Raw genomic sequence first — 15837 nt, 5'->3', positions numbered from 1 at the left:
ATAACAAAGAGTGAAAAATTTAAGGGGGTCTGAATACTTTCCGTACCCACTGTATATTAAATTTGATTTTTTTTAATAGACAGAATGTGTTTCTTGCTGCATAGACTCATCACAAATAATATAGGCATCAAAAATTACGGAAATTTTTGATCAATTTTGATGCTGTTGTTTTCTCGACTTATATATATTAATGTATTTACAGTCAGCTTGAAGCATTTATTGTGTGACACTGGCTGACTGCCCTGTTCTGTCTCACAGGAGAGCTGGACCTGTTCAACAAAGATGGAGAACGACGGATTCACAGCCGCCAGCAGCTTCCTGTAGGAACCACATGGGGGCCTTTCGAGGGAAAAATTGAGCTAAACACAGATGCTCAGGTATGTTATCTCAAGTTAAATGTTGATGAGGGTTATGGGTGAAGGATGCAATTTTATGTCAAATTTTTTTTTCTAAATTAGCTAAATTAATATATATATATTGTTTTTTTTTTGTAGAAATAAGTTTCCATTTCTTTCATGTCACTTTTTTCGGTCTCTTTCTTGGCCTCATTGGTCCAAATTCTCAGCCGCCAGCAGCTTCCTGTAGGAACCACATGGGGGCCTTTCGAGGGAAAAATTGAGCTAAACACAGATGCTCAGGTATGTTATCTCAAGTTAAATGTTGATGAGGGTTATGGGTGAAGGATGCAATTTATCCTCTACTTAAAGAAAATTACACCAAATTAAATTAAATGGTTTGTTAAAACAGAAGGATCTGTCATTGGCTGAACGAATGGCATTGGTTTGGGAAGATTGTAGAAACTTTTTTGGAAACTAGCACAGAAATTACACTCTTCACCTTTAGCAGATTCTCAGTGTTTGTTAATCAGTACATGAACCTGTTTGTTGTAAAGGGTGAAGCTTATTTTCCTTGAAGTCCATCATTTGCATATTAATATATGAAAAATTGTACTGAACATAAACAGATGTTAATTGTGTTACCTATAGATCATAACCCAGAGCTACTTACATTCCAGCATCTAACTGACTTCACAATGACCTCCTTTGTACTTTTAACAATTTCATTCTGCACATTTTATTACTAAACTCTTGACTGATATTACATCTACTAGATTTGATGTTGCTATCGCTGATTCTTCCAGTTAGGCTCAAGCTGTCGTTACGATCCTTCAGCCATTAAAGAAAGAGCAAAAAAGAGGAAAGTGTTGACCTAACTACACAGGCGGAAAGAGGAATCCTTTAGGATTTAACATTCCATTTTGAATGTGGATTAATTAAGCAATAGTTATTAAAAATTGTAACGAATCTCATATTTATCCTGTTAAGAAATGTAAGGAAAAGTCTGCGAGGAGTTTAGACTCTAAGGCCCCATTCTGTGGTATTGCTCTAACTTATAACTTTATTAATTTTTTTCTGATACTTTTGAGCTGTTTTTCTTTTTTGTCTGTACTGCCCCTTGAAAGTGCACACAAATTGGAATATATTTTTGTTTAATTTAATCAAATGTTGCCTATATTTGAAGAGATAGTACAACTGAAGAGGAAAATTCAGTTGTAAAGATTTTTTACATTTCTCATTTTGTGTTTCGCTGTAAAAAGGTTTAGAATTGCATACAGTAAGTGTGGGTAAATAATGATTCATTTTCAATTTTGGGTGCATTATTGCTTTAAAATCAAAAAGAACAAAACATTGAAAGCAATGATTTATAAAACCAAACACTGTGTGATATTTCACGGGTTTAATACATGTAATGTTAGAGAGGAGCATGAAAAACCTTGAAGTTGAATTAGGTGTTATGTCTTTGGAAAGAAAGCTCTATCTTCATGAATGTTGACCCTTTAGAGGTGGTTAAACACTGTTGAATTTCCAATTCACCCGTGTCACCCTCTTAAGTGTCTGATCTGAGAAGGGCAGAATCTGCTGATATAAGATGTATGATATGGACTGAATCTAAAGTGGTGTCTTTTTGACTGCTGGTTTATTGATTTGAATGTAATTGGCTAAATTGAAGAATGACGTCAACAAATGTCAAAGTTAGTAGACTGAATGTAGTCAGCATGCTGAGGCAGGTCGACATTGGTTCAGATGATCGGATGGGTCAGTCACACTATATTTTAGTGCTGCTTGTTATCCACTATGATTGGAAAACTTTCTTAAGTTATTATCATTAATTATTCTTCATCTCAAATTAAATATGGTGTCTTTCCTAACCAAGGTCAGCTGGTCAAAAATATGCGTGGGTGGTATGCCGATATGTATTGTGACAACTAAATATATCCATGCAGTGTAGGACTGCTTAAAGGTATTGATGTGTTAGAGTGATTAAAAAAGCATGCATGAATGAGAAAATAAAGTGTGTATCATGCTTGATGTTAAAAAGAGATAAAAACGTAATGCGCTGACAGAAAGTCCCCCAAACCCAGAATTTAGTTCTGTTTTGCTGAATATTGTGATTGAATGGTTAATTACAGAAAGAAAGAAAAATGTCTTGATGAATATTCATGTAAACACAGTCAGTAATGTCTTAAAGGGATAGTCTATCCAAAAATGAATAAAGCTGGTAAACAAACAGTTTTGGTTCCCATTGACTTGCATTGTATTTTTTGTAGATACAGTGGAAGTCAATGGGAAAGAAACGGTTTAGTTACTAACCTTCTTCAAAATATATTCTTTTGCATTTCACGGAAGAAATGAAGTCAAACAGGTTTGGACTAATATGAGGTTGAGTAAATGATGACAGAACTTTTATTTTTGGGTCGACTATCCCTTTAAGTGAACAGAAACTGATGGGAAAGAAACCAGATCTGTGTCAGTATATTGGATCCACGCATTAGGTCTTAAAGTGATGGCAGCCTAACCTATATATCGATATATATTCTTATCATGAAATCATATTGTCAAATAAAATTTTAGTCATATTGCTAACTCCCAGTTAATAAACTTTTGTGCAATAGAAAGGTTTCACATTAGATAGTAATGGAAACATTGATGCCAATATTTTTTAAGAGCGTGCATATGAATGAAAGGAAATAGAAATGAAAGATCTAGTGTGTCAGTCTCTTGTATATGTTGAAGTAGGACAGGCATTTGGGGGGCATCCAGCATTTAGAACTGATTGATGTCGCCCTCCTGGGGTGAGCAGGTGAGAGAGATCTTGGCATCTGCAGGGCAGAGATAGGGTCACATGATGAGGGCTTATCAGTGCAGAAGGCACATCGCACATCTGATGTACAGAAACCAGAGGGCTTCTGGGAGTTTACGATGCTACGCTCTGCCGTGTTTACACATGAAACTCCTCAGATGCCCCAGTCTGGATGCCATCCATCTTCGTTCCATTCAAACAATTCACCCAAATGATTCACGACTCAGTTAGTCATCTCTCTCTATGATCGTAGTTATTTATTTAACACTCTGGAGCGGATCTTCAAAAGCTGTTTGAACAGTGAATCGTACCTAGCGTGAAAGTGGACACTCTTTTTATATCATATTTCCTACACCAGGTCAGAAATAATTGAGGAATTGAAATGATTGAAGAGGTGAATAAAATTGCGAGACAGGCTGCTTTAACAGAGTCATTCTTTAAAATGTGACCAAAAGGACTTGCAAATTGATTGAAGATACGTTGTGGTGTCAGTGTCCGATGGATGTTTGAACTGCTGTGTCTACAGAGCGCTTCCTCTCAGCATCTGAGTGATAGTCCCCACAGAGCTCTCTCCTCTCCTGCCGATCAATCAGGCCATTAGAGCTCAGAGAGATCTTGGCATCTGCAGGGCAGAGATAGGGTCACATGATGAGGGCTTATCAGTGCAGAAGGCACATCGCACATCTGATGTACAGAAACCAGAGGGCTTCTGGGAGTTTACGATGCTACGCTCTGCCGTGTTTACACATGAAACTCCTCAGATGCCCCAGTCTGGATGCCATCCATCTTCGTTCCATTCAAACGATTCACCCAAATGATTCACGACTCAGTTAGTCATCTCTCTCTATGATCGTAGTTATTGTACAGATTTACGGGACCCCTTCCAAGATGGCAGTTAGTTAAGTATGGCTTTTAGTTCAGTGTTCATCTAATGAATGAGCATTTCCTTAATTAAAAAGCTTTGTTAAGAAGCAGTGGTTTTTTTTCTGTATTTCTGTCAGGTCTAAATTTACTGACAGCCTTGTCGATGGATGACTTTTATGATTTTGAGTGACTTCTGAGTAAATATCAGGATTGTGCAAAATTCATAATTTAAGAATTAGTTCCCTTTAAATGAATGAATGAATTTGAATTGAACAACTAAACGCAGCGCTAAGCAGCGGTATCGCATGCCTATTGTTGTAGCCTCTGTCATAGCAAGGAGCGCCTGATGCAGGCCTGCACTGCTCTGATAAGAAAAGAGGATTCAACATGGCTGGAAAGACGAATCAGTGGGACTTGAGAGTGGAGCGCGCACATACACACACAGACAAACATCATCCTCGTGTTGGCACATGCATAACCAATTATTTACACTTACATCTAATTATATATGCAAGTGGCGTTTATTTGCTCATAAGCAAAAGAACTCGCACAGCTGTATATTTGGCACGTCGTGCTCATATAGATCTTATTTACATCTGAGGCTATATCTATCTGAGAGAATATCTCCCCGTTTGTAATGTCGCCCGCTCGTGAGCTTTAACAGGATTTTAATTCCTTGTTGGACACAAAAATTATTTTGGCAACCCAAATGTGACTTTATCTAATGAAATAATAGGCCTGAAGTTTAGGCGGGGAACCAATTTGCGATTGCATGCATCAATTACTTTGCTGGGCTTTAACAAGTCACTAGACCGCTGACGTCTCGGACTGCTGAAATGAAAATGGCTCTGCTTTTAGCGTCTGATTGAGTGTGAGTGGGAAAAGTGACAGAGCATGTAAAATCAACACGCAAATACATTTTATGGAGAAAGTATGTGTTTGTGTGTGCAAAAAAGCCCACGTTCAAGTCTCTGTGATGCCCTGTTCGCTATATTTGGCACAGTGTAAATCGATGGGGTTTTATCGTCCACCAGGCAAACAATCGCATGATTGCTTGGAAAAGTAATAACAGTATAGAACAAACTAGTCACTGACATTTAATAATTAGGGCCAAGGGTTTGTGGGTCAGTAATTTTTTTACACGTAACATTCTTTTATTCAGCAAAGATGCATTAAGTTGATCAAAATTTATAACGTTACAAAAGTTTTTGATTTCAAAATACATGCTGTTCCCACTAATATTAAGTTATTCCCAGTCATTCTGGGAAGTTCATATTAGCAATTTCAGAAATCATAAATTCAGATGTGCAGTCAATTGATTTTGGTCATTATTGGAAGATTTCGTATTTCTTTATATTTTTTAATTTTCCAGCAAATCAACCAACTAAAGAGCAATGCATGCACATTAGATAGGTGATTCTTTCAGAAATCTTTTGCAGAGAATGATGGGAAATGTAGTTGTGCTGAACAAGCCTGTCACCTCATGAACTGAGTGAATCAATAGTATTTTCTAGCATGCAAAATAGTACACTCAACAACTGCATTTTGGACTAAAATCAATTAGTATTCACTATGTTTCTTTAAATGACATGAACCTAACTCAGATTAGACTTCTCCCAAGTTGGTGCTCATAGAAAATCCAGAATTTCCTGCTGGTAATTATGATGATGTTGTGACTTTCATGTGCACTCATTTCCCAAATACAATCATTGCGACATGACTTGAAGGCAGCTTTAAAGAGAAATTCAAACATTACGCCCTTTAACATCAACATGAAACGATGTTCGCGACCCATCATACTTCTGTAATGTGACATAGTTCTAAATGAAACTATAGAGTAGGGCATTTTATTCATCAGGAATTGATTGGATTGTGGAAATTGTTCTCTATATGGCAGATGGTTGGAGGACAAGGGTTGAAATATTACATTTTGAAATAAGTTTACAAAGACAAACCTTCTTCTCTTTTGGAATAAGTACAATAATTTGTGTATTAAAAAAGTAAATTAGGCCAATTTTGACTCTAAAGTCTCTTTTTATGTAGTCGTTTGTGAGTCATATTTATTTGAATAGATCTTGTTAATAAATATAACGCTTGCTAACTAAGCATCAGGGGTTATTATACCCTGGAGTAAAGACACAGGAGGTCCAGCATTCATGTCTTTGATTCAGCAGCTTTACCAATTACGTGCTTTGCTGCTGCGTTTCAAGGTACTAGAATTCAACATAACGTACATTCTCCTATTCAAATCACCATGTTCATAACGACAGATGAATGAAACGAGTCAAATCTGCAGTCCAAGGTGATGTGTTCTTTGTGTCGTCTTTAATAGCTGTGTGCACTTTTAAATGACTATGGGTCAAAACCCAATAAATTAATAGATTAGCAAATGTTTTTCAAGTGCAAGTGAAATAGGAAATAAACAAAAAATGATTTGTTTTTGTGTGACAGCATGCCTGAATATAAAATCTGCCATATAGGCTTTCACTGAGCTATTGCTTTTGCACTTTTCAGTGATGATAGCCTAAAAAGCTCGGAATGAACTCAGTCAGGATATTTCTTCGAAGAATGTTTACTTCACTAATTATTAAATTCCAGATATTTGATCTAGATATGACTGAAGGTCCTGTGCTAGATGAGCAATTCAGGATGAACATGCATTTTATGATGTATAGATATATGAAATTTTATAATCAATGTAGCGATATAGATTTTTTGGGATTTGTTTGGTCAAGGTTCAAGTATCATCTGAGTGTGATGAAATGAAACTAAGCAGACGTACTTGACTGCTATCATAGTACTGAATCACAAAATTCTGCAGAAAGCTTCGCAAATAGTCATTCATAAAGATTTACACATCTCTCACCACGTAAATGTACATTTATCAGATATTTTGGCTAATTTGATAGCACTTCCAGATTTGTTAAAACCTTGTAACTTATCAGATATTTTGGCTAAACTGATAATGGTTGATGTAATCTAATTTAGTCCAACTTCATGATTTAAAGCTATATAATTTAGCTTTTTTTTTTTTTAGCTGAACAAAACATTTTTATATATGCATGTCTGAATTCTTTTTCCCATAATTCTATATTGCCCCACAATCAGCACAGAAAATGTGATAAAATTGCACAGATTTCCTGTGGTTCAGCTGCATGTGGAAGTTTTTATATTTATTTATGTTCTGTTAGTAGAAAAATATTTACTGAGTATCAGATATTTTGGCTAATTGAATAAGGCTTTAATAATACTTTCATATTAAATAATATGTATGACCTAAAGCCATATAATTTAGAATTAGTATATTTTTAGCTTACCTGTTGAAACCGTGTATATCTAAATTGTTTATGCATTATTTCTTACATTTTCCTACAAATACAGAACAGAAAATGTGCTTAAAATATGACAAAATTCTACAGAAATTCACAGATCTCCATAGATTTAGACAAACTTCAGTCATACCATGAAAAAACTGGAATTGTCCGGTAAATTTAAAATTGGAGAAATAATAAATTATTATGAAAATTTCTGTGCTGAATATGAATCTATATACCTATTTATTTATCTTTTTTTTTAGTGTATTCGTAGTGTCTATATACATTTTCAATAAACTTATTCTGTAATTATGAATGACTAAAAAAATTTATTTAAAAATCCTGGAAATTCCTTGGTTAGAAGGTGTTGAAACCCTCTTCTAGACTCTAAGAGAACCATGTTTGAATCCTCTCAACGCCCATTTTTGTCTGATCTCACACTGCTAATGAAACTATTGTAACACACAGTGGGACTAGTGCTGCCTGAGGGGATACAGGGGACCTGAGGTCATGACCTCACGGCAACAAGTGAACCTGACATTTCCCCCTTCTCCTCTTCATCACTGCATGTCCCAAACAGGCAAACAGATATGGAGGGAAAGCGATAAGCGGCCGCCGCTTTGTAATTGAAGTGATGGCTACATAGTTTAGCACAATCAGGGCGAAGACACCGTTAAAAGCCGCGTCACAATTCATGGTGTCAAGTTTGTGAATGATCCATCCACATAGACGTCATTTGACAAGGGCTCTTTCCTTTTCAGTGTGCAACAAGCTGGATACTTTATTTCATTTGAGCGTAAGCGCCGCGGGCTGTATTTTGAAGATTTTAAAGGCTATATTAAAATAAAGTAGGCCACAAGATTTTACCAGGAGAAAGCAACACAACAGCATGACATTAGGCTATTGAACTGTTTATTTGTGATTATTATGAGTATTACATTTAATGCTTAATTTATCAAGCAGTTGTGTTTTATCATGTTACTACTTTTGCATGAAATCACTATGGTGGAATCACTGCATACAACCTTCTGTGACGGTTTCACTGTAAAGGAAAAAAGGGAAAAGGTTGATAACTTTGCACAACTGGTTGCTCATTTTCCCTTAATGAGTCACAGGAGCCACTGACAGGAGCCGGTGAGATGTTCGGTGGTCCTCAAGAGCACAAGTGACCTCAAATCAGTACTGAGACTGGCTGAGACTCTAGAGACACATGCTCTCAATGCATTAGGGGACACATTAGCAACCAGAAATCCGTCAGGGAGAACGTGTGAGGTCATTTCATCCATCTGGACTTACAGAAAGAGCAGGAGCTGCTCTGCAATTGCACTAAAGCTAACAATATGTTAAAAGTCTTAATGAATGTACTTGATTAGTTTTCTGAAAAGAACAGGGCCATTGAAGTCATGCTTTTTTTTTTGGACTTGATAATGACTTGAATGCACCTCTTCTATAATTTCATTCAGACATTGTTTTCAATTTCTGAATTAAAATTAAAATTATTTAAAAAAATCACATTTGAGCATAAAGTGCTAGTGAAGGTCAAGGTTAAAAGAAAAAAGTATTAGAAGCTGTAAGTCCTGGAGGAAGTTTTTGGCATAAACTTGTATTATTACTTTTTTTTTAACTAATCTGTTTTTAAAAAATTGTTTTAAAAATACTTGGTATAACAGTTTTTTTAAATGTATGAATTCAACATTTTTAAATTTTTAAATTTTATATTTTTGGGAACTCGAAACTTGTGTTTTCAGACTAGATATTTAAACATTTCTCCATTTGATCATCTGTTTATCTTGGTCAATGGTAGTTTGATGCTGGTGAAGGCAGCTTGAAAGCTGGTTACGCTAGTTAAGAAGCCTTTTGTTGACACCATGATAGTCCTTTCAGCAAAGTAGAGTGTGGTGTAGTGGTTAAGACTCAGGGCTGGTAACTGAAAGGTTGATAGTTTGATCTTCGCTAACAGCAAGCTGTTACTGTAATCGCTTCAAATGCAATTTCTAGGGCTAACATATGAATTGGCATCAACGGTTTTGCTTTGAGAAGTTTTTTTTTTTTGTCTGTAATGAAGTAAAAACTAACACCCGCCTAAAGCGCCCCAAAGTTTGATATTTTGCATAACCTCAATCAAATTTGAATTAGCAAGAAACAACATAAGTTTGTCCACAGTGTTGTCTCCCTCGGTTTGCGCCACGTCTTGCCAAAGGTGTTGGAATACGCCACGGCAGAATCCATGGCGAACACTGAGGGGGAAAATCTAGCACAAGGGAGAAGAGTTTGAGCGATGCCAGCTGCTTTGCCATCTGTCACTGTCAAGACTCCACTTGTGGGACACTGAAACAACTTCCTTGAAAAGTAGCCGAGATAATCCACAATAGTTTTCACTTGCAATCTCGATTCCCCTGTTGGAATTCAACATTCCACCGTGTGAAGCGGAGATGGTTAATTGGTGGCGAAATCCAGGAGATGTTGGCTGTCCTTTCACGTACATGTGCATATTTTGAAGTGTGCGACGAGCCAGTCTTGGCAATCGATTCTGAAATTGCCTTTCAAGTGAATAAACGTGTGATATATTGTCTAGTTTTGAGCTCGGAGCCAAGTTAGGCTCGCTTTTAGCAAATGAATTGTGTTATATCAGCAGTTCACCAGTACCGCTTCTGTTTTTGAGTTCTCATACGTTAAACTTAACGCCCAAAGTCTACTTGCCCTAACTTGCGCTTGCTTCCTCACAGACAAGAGGCCACAGCCGAGGTCCTCGTCTCCTCTCGTCTTTTGTCACACAAGCGCTCATCAAACCAGTCCAGATGGAGGAGCAGCACTAAATGAAAGTATTCAGTGTGAAAATCGCAGATTTTTTTGCAGCGGTCATCTGGTGCGCTATCACAGAACCCTTTTGTGAGATAGAAACGCTTGATAGAGGCTGCAGAAGTCTGGACAGCGTCTGGCCGTCTGTCCCGGTGGTCTAGCACATTAGGCGAGGGTGTACGAGCCTGTCAAAACAGGAAAATTAGACCACGGGGGTCGTCAGTAAACTAATTGGGTAACAAAGACCATGCGCAGCCCCGCAAACCCTCGCTTTAACGGTCGGCGAGCGGAGATAAGAGAGTTCACGTCTAATGGGTTCAGAGGGGGGCAGTTCACTCTTATTTATTTACCTATGACTCAATATCGAGAATAATTTTACGAAGACCCCATCTCAAATCACGTTGCGCTTTAATGCTGCCCTGGAAGATTATGCAAATGGTTGCTACCTCATGCTGAGAGTTTTCTTTACCCACATTCACTCTGGTTTTCAGAGGTTGTATCACATCTGATCGCATAGCTTTCATCCCTCGGCTCGCATCTAACGATGAGAGGAATCTGCGATGCAATGACGTTTCGTGCGATTAGTTGCCCGGCAGATGCCACCTGCCTCCTCGGGCCTCCAGGTATGCTGATATCTGTACAGGTGTACGGGACGTACAGAGAACACCTTGTTATTGGCCCAATAGCTAGCTCTTGCTGTAGGAGTCGACTGCAAGTTGCATGCAAAGATCAAAGAAGCCCGCAATTGAATTCAAAGTGGAAATTTAACTTGAAATAGGGGGATCTATGGGGAGGGCACACCATTTCACGAGCCGAATCTGAGCACAAGAGCATGTTCCTCTGCCTCCTAGACATTATTACAATGCAAAGCAAACATTATGAATTTAGCGTCGCCATGTCCCCTGACCATAATATGCATGCAAGTTATGTGCAAAGTGCATTCAACTTCACACGAGTCGGGCAATCGAACACTCTACCTTTGTTTGCTTTCAAGTCTGCTTGAATTTGTTCAGGTTGTGTTGTGTGGCTGTTTTTATTCATTGTAATTTCAGGCTAATTTGTGCATGCCCAATATTGTTGCATCTACACAAGGGCAATTGCTATCCACTTAAGATATTGGCACACTTTAAAGAGATTAAAGAGTTGATGTAATAATGATGTTGTTGTCATTATTTACTACATTATTTATTCACCTGATGTGATAAACCCCTGTTTTAATGTTTTATATATTGTTTTTTAGTTGTAGTATAATTTTTTTTAAATATTGGTTTTATTTGTTTTATTTTTATGAATGTTTTTAATATATTTTGTGTGTACATTGTTTTGTTTTATTTTATTTTTGTGGAAACATTTTTTGTGGAGTTGGCTCTTTTCCATACTATGACAGTTCATAGTGATTGCAGCTGTCAAAAAAAAGAAAAAAGAAAAAAAGAAACCCTATAAAGTACCATCAAAGTAGTTCATATGACTTATTGCACTGTTTTAGGTTTATTAATTATTTAAAAATTATTTAGTAAATAATTTTTTATTTACTAAAAATCTTCCCCTTCTTCATAGCTTTTAAATTATTCTGCATTTTGTATCCGTCGTCAATGGAGTTTAAACCTGCCATGATGCCTTCACACTATTCTTCTGCGATTTCAGTTATTGTCCGTGATAAAAGGCTTGAATTTCTGTGTTTTCCACACGCAAATCTATCAGTTAGCTTCATGACGAGCGAACAATTGTATAGCTCTTTTAGATTGCACGCAAAAAACAGCTGGCATACAGAGGGTGAGTAAAGGATGATAGCATGTTCATTTGTGGGCGACCTATCACTTTAAGTGCATTTCTTTTAAATTGTGCCATTATAAATCTGGCCCATCACAGTATATCGCCGGGTGCATGTGCTAATGAAGTCCCCAGCAGCCCTCTGACTGTACCGTTCAGCCCTGGAGGAGAGAGACAGCGACAGGAAGAGCTCCTGTCCTGGAGGCTAAGTGCTCATTAAACCAGATGGCATTAGAGCTGAAACCTTTCTGTGCCTGACGCTTCAAAACACGTAGAGATGACAATATAAGTCCAATGTAAGGTGCTGGCTAGCATCTACCCCTCATTTTGTAATTCATCAGATGAACCAATCAGATGTTCAATATCAGGAAATGCGACATGTCAAAGAAAACGAGAAATGACACACAAAACATACTGTATAGCATGTCCTGTTTATTCACCGTTGTTCGTAATCTCGATTAAAAGCCATTTTAATCTGTTGGCCGTTGTTTAGCCAGTAAATAGGACACATTTCCGTCTTCAGAAAAGATTGCGATTAAATCAGCACCGAGTCGAACTATGTTTTAAAGCAAGGTGATTTTGAATAAATATGCATGGTTCCTATAGCAACAGCGAACAGTGCAAAACGATAGGCCCGAGCGAACCTCAATGGGTGTTCCTTAAAAGATTGGTAGAGCCGTAGTGATTCTCAATTTAATCGATTTCAAACGAAAAAGTCAATTTAACAAAGTTGAAAAGAGAAAGCCGCAGAGAGGCGAGTAGGAGGAGGGGGGCTGAAAGCATTCTTTTGCACTCAAGCAGTAAACTAACTACGGCACGCAGGCTGAGATTTCTTCCCCATTATCTCCCACCTCACATTTGCTCTTAGGCAAGCAGTTTAAAAGCCAAGCGATTGAGCCAGTGATCCAATTTGAAATGCAGAAATGATTAGAGCAGCTTGCCTCATTTCATATCGAAATTCTCTGATTTATGACAGGGCAGGCGCCAAGATCTATCTCCAAAGGGAATTAGCGTGGAATTTCTCTTTCTGCATATTTCTGTTATTTAGCCTCCCAATAGCAGATGCTCACTCGAAGAAAAAAAAAGAAGCAAAGACGGCACCAAGGAGGAGGTATCTTTTCATTTTAGGTGATGAAACCACTGCCATTTAAAAAGAGCAGGCTGGAACGGATGACAGACATGGGAATATATTTTCTGGGCTAGATAGTGATTTTGAAAAAATACAGGGCTTTATTTAGTTTATCAAACAGCACATGAAAAGGAGAAACATCAGGGTTTATTTTTAAAGAATCCATAATTTCGTGTGGATGCGTGTGAAGGGGATTTGGACGTTTGCTGCGTGGAAGGGGGAAAAAATGTCCCTCGCAACTCACCCGTCCAGCAAGCCCAAGGAAATATTAATACGCGGAGATAACGAGAGCTGCAGGAAAATCTGCCTTAATGAAATTTCCAGTTGACCACATGCAATTTGTTTCATCACGGTGAACAACTAATTGAAGTCGCCGTATCGAGGGTGCGTTATGTTGTAAACAGAGTCTTAGAGCAGGTCCGGTCCTGTTATCCTCACCTTCAGCCTGCACCTCTGCCTCAAACCCTCGCACATGTCAGCCTGACATACGGCATTCATATAGAGGGGGCGCACGGTGAGAATGTGCTGTGAATACAGTGTGAGTGTGTGTGTGTGTGTGTATGAGTTAAGGCTGGACATCAGGAGGTGCAGAAATGAAGGTTCTGAATGGCTTGTTTGAAAGAAAAAATCTATCATTTATGCGTTTGCCAGACACTTTTATCCAAATCGACTTGCATTACATTAAAGGTATGCAATTCATGCATTCCCTGGGAATATAACCCATGACCTTGGATTTGCTAGTGACATGCTTGACTGTTTGAGCTACAGGAATTTCATTCTAAATCATACTAAAACAGAATACAAAATAATTTGTTTTTAATTTATTTATGTCCTTGAGTCTCTGCATTTTAATATATGAAAATATATTCAAATGCAGATATCCAAGGATGTAAATCGAACAAACAAAGCCATTTATTTGGCTTAAAATTGGGTACATTTAATTTTATAAACATTGTCATGTGACGTTGATTATTATTGGTAGTTTTTTGCTATTTTTGCTATTTATCTGTATGCTTTTGTTGTATCTTTGTAACATTGTGGTTAATTTTTACTGCCTTTTTATGTTACTACTAAATTGAACCATTAAACCATTTAAACAAATATTTAGAATATATTTCTTTTATTATTTATATTTACACATTTTTTTACACTTTATTTTACATACATTTACATTACAAATACATTGCGAGACATTTAATCTTCCAACATTTTTGTTGTTAGAAATGTTATATTTCACTGGTTACATTAAGAAATCTCAAAAGCCAGAAATTTCAAGTTGGTCTAATACATACGTATACTCTAAATGTACTACAATTTTATAAATGCATATATTCTTAATTGATTAAAATAGAGTGGAGTGTTTAACATGAGGATGTAGATGTGACAAATCCATATGTAACCATATTTCTCATGCTGAATTAAATGATTTTGGTCGATGGCTTCAAATCAAAAGGTATAACCCGCTTTTAATCTCTTCCCGTGCAGTTTGGTGGCAGAAATGAAGAATGCGTAGCGTGGACACTGGAATTTCCGGTGTCAGCATCGCTATCATTAGCCCGTTGTTTACACACAGGCCTGGAGTCAGGGTGGCTCACAGTGTCACCAGCCACTTTCTTGCCTTCACCTCCTTCAGCTGATCAGAGGATCAGAGTATCAAGGCCGGATTAGCGGCGATTTGGGATTTGTGTGATTGGTTAATTTATTGCGGCGATGGCGAGTCTTTCATCTATGGCAACATTTAATCAGCTGCCGCCACACAGGCTATTACAGGTTAGCTCCTTTCTGCGGGCCTCCGCGCCACTGCCATCAACTCCATCACAATTCCCACTGAAATTTCCAAATTATCTGGAACAGGCTTTAGCAGCTCCGTAATAAAAATTAGAGCTGATTCCCGATAGAAGCTTTCGCTCGCACCGGGCCAATTATAAATAGTACAGCAGCGACTCAGAAAGAGGTGGAGGAGAGAAAAAGGGAAGGGAGGGAAAAAAGCCAACTCTGAGGGATGTTAGTGAGGAACTTATCGGCAGCCCCTGCTTTCCCTGCTCTGATCCAAATCCGACCAGCTGAAAATGTATATTAGATTTTATCACACAGGCCTAAGTCGTGAAAAATCAATGAAGGTTATCTTTTATGTTGCAGCAACTTGTGGAAATATTGATTTTCATTTTATAGCGAATTTGGAGCATCAGTTTGTAATCACTCGCTCGCTGACTACACTGTTTTGGTCACTATATCTCTTACACATGGAGAGAGAGAGAGAGATGGCGAAGCAGTGGAGTGAGACTAGAGATCTGTTACTTACACACAGCGCCTCCGGTGAAGGTCTTAAATCAAGCGTCACCGCAGCATCTGTCTGCAAATGAGAGACGCTTTCGCTTCACTTGAACGTCGACGAGAGAATGCAAAGCATTATCTGCTGGTTTATTGTGGTATGTGTGTGTTCATTTGCAATCTGTTTTTGATCAGTTTTTCTTTTTTTGCTTAATGCTATTAACCTTGAGGATTGTTCAGTCAAACATATTGCAGCGGATTTGCAGTCTGTCTTTGATGTTTGAATGTCTTAAAATCATTCTAGTGCTAAAATCACAATTATACTATATTTTTTGTAACAAATGGTCAGTTTCAATTAGGGCTGGACAATAATTCAATATCAATATGTATCGCGATATAATTTTTTTCAATAACGGTGATATGATTTTTAAACACATTTCCGATATTTCGATATACATTACCAGTGTTTCCCATACATTGATTTATTTGTGCCGTTTGACTTCGTTGAATAAACATGAGCACTGCACGTTTCAAAATCAAAACACGTCG

General features: G+C 37.6%; 1 protein-coding gene across 1 annotated transcript in view; it reads left to right on the top strand.

Annotated features, from left to right (window-relative positions):
- Nucleotides 1–15837, top strand: part of LOC107719156 (zinc finger protein ZFPM2-like) — a gene marked incomplete at its 5' end in the record, with an annotated part of 118792 nt that overhangs the window by 39432 nt on the left and 63523 nt on the right. Inside the window, one exon of the mRNA XM_016526526.1 lies at nucleotides 259–377. Coding sequence (XP_016382012.1) covers nucleotides 259–377 — 119 coding nt within the window. The remainder of the gene's footprint in view (nucleotides 1–258; nucleotides 378–15837) is intronic.

This window comes from Sinocyclocheilus rhinocerous, unplaced genomic scaffold, assembly GCF_001515625.1.
Source record: "Sinocyclocheilus rhinocerous isolate Xijiao unplaced genomic scaffold, SAMN03320098_v1.1 scaffold1084, whole genome shotgun sequence".
Classification (NCBI taxonomy): domain Eukaryota; kingdom Metazoa; phylum Chordata; class Actinopteri; order Cypriniformes; family Cyprinidae; genus Sinocyclocheilus; species Sinocyclocheilus rhinocerous.
Note: the sequence above shows the minus strand (reverse complement) of the source record. Positions and strands in the feature narration are given on the sequence as shown.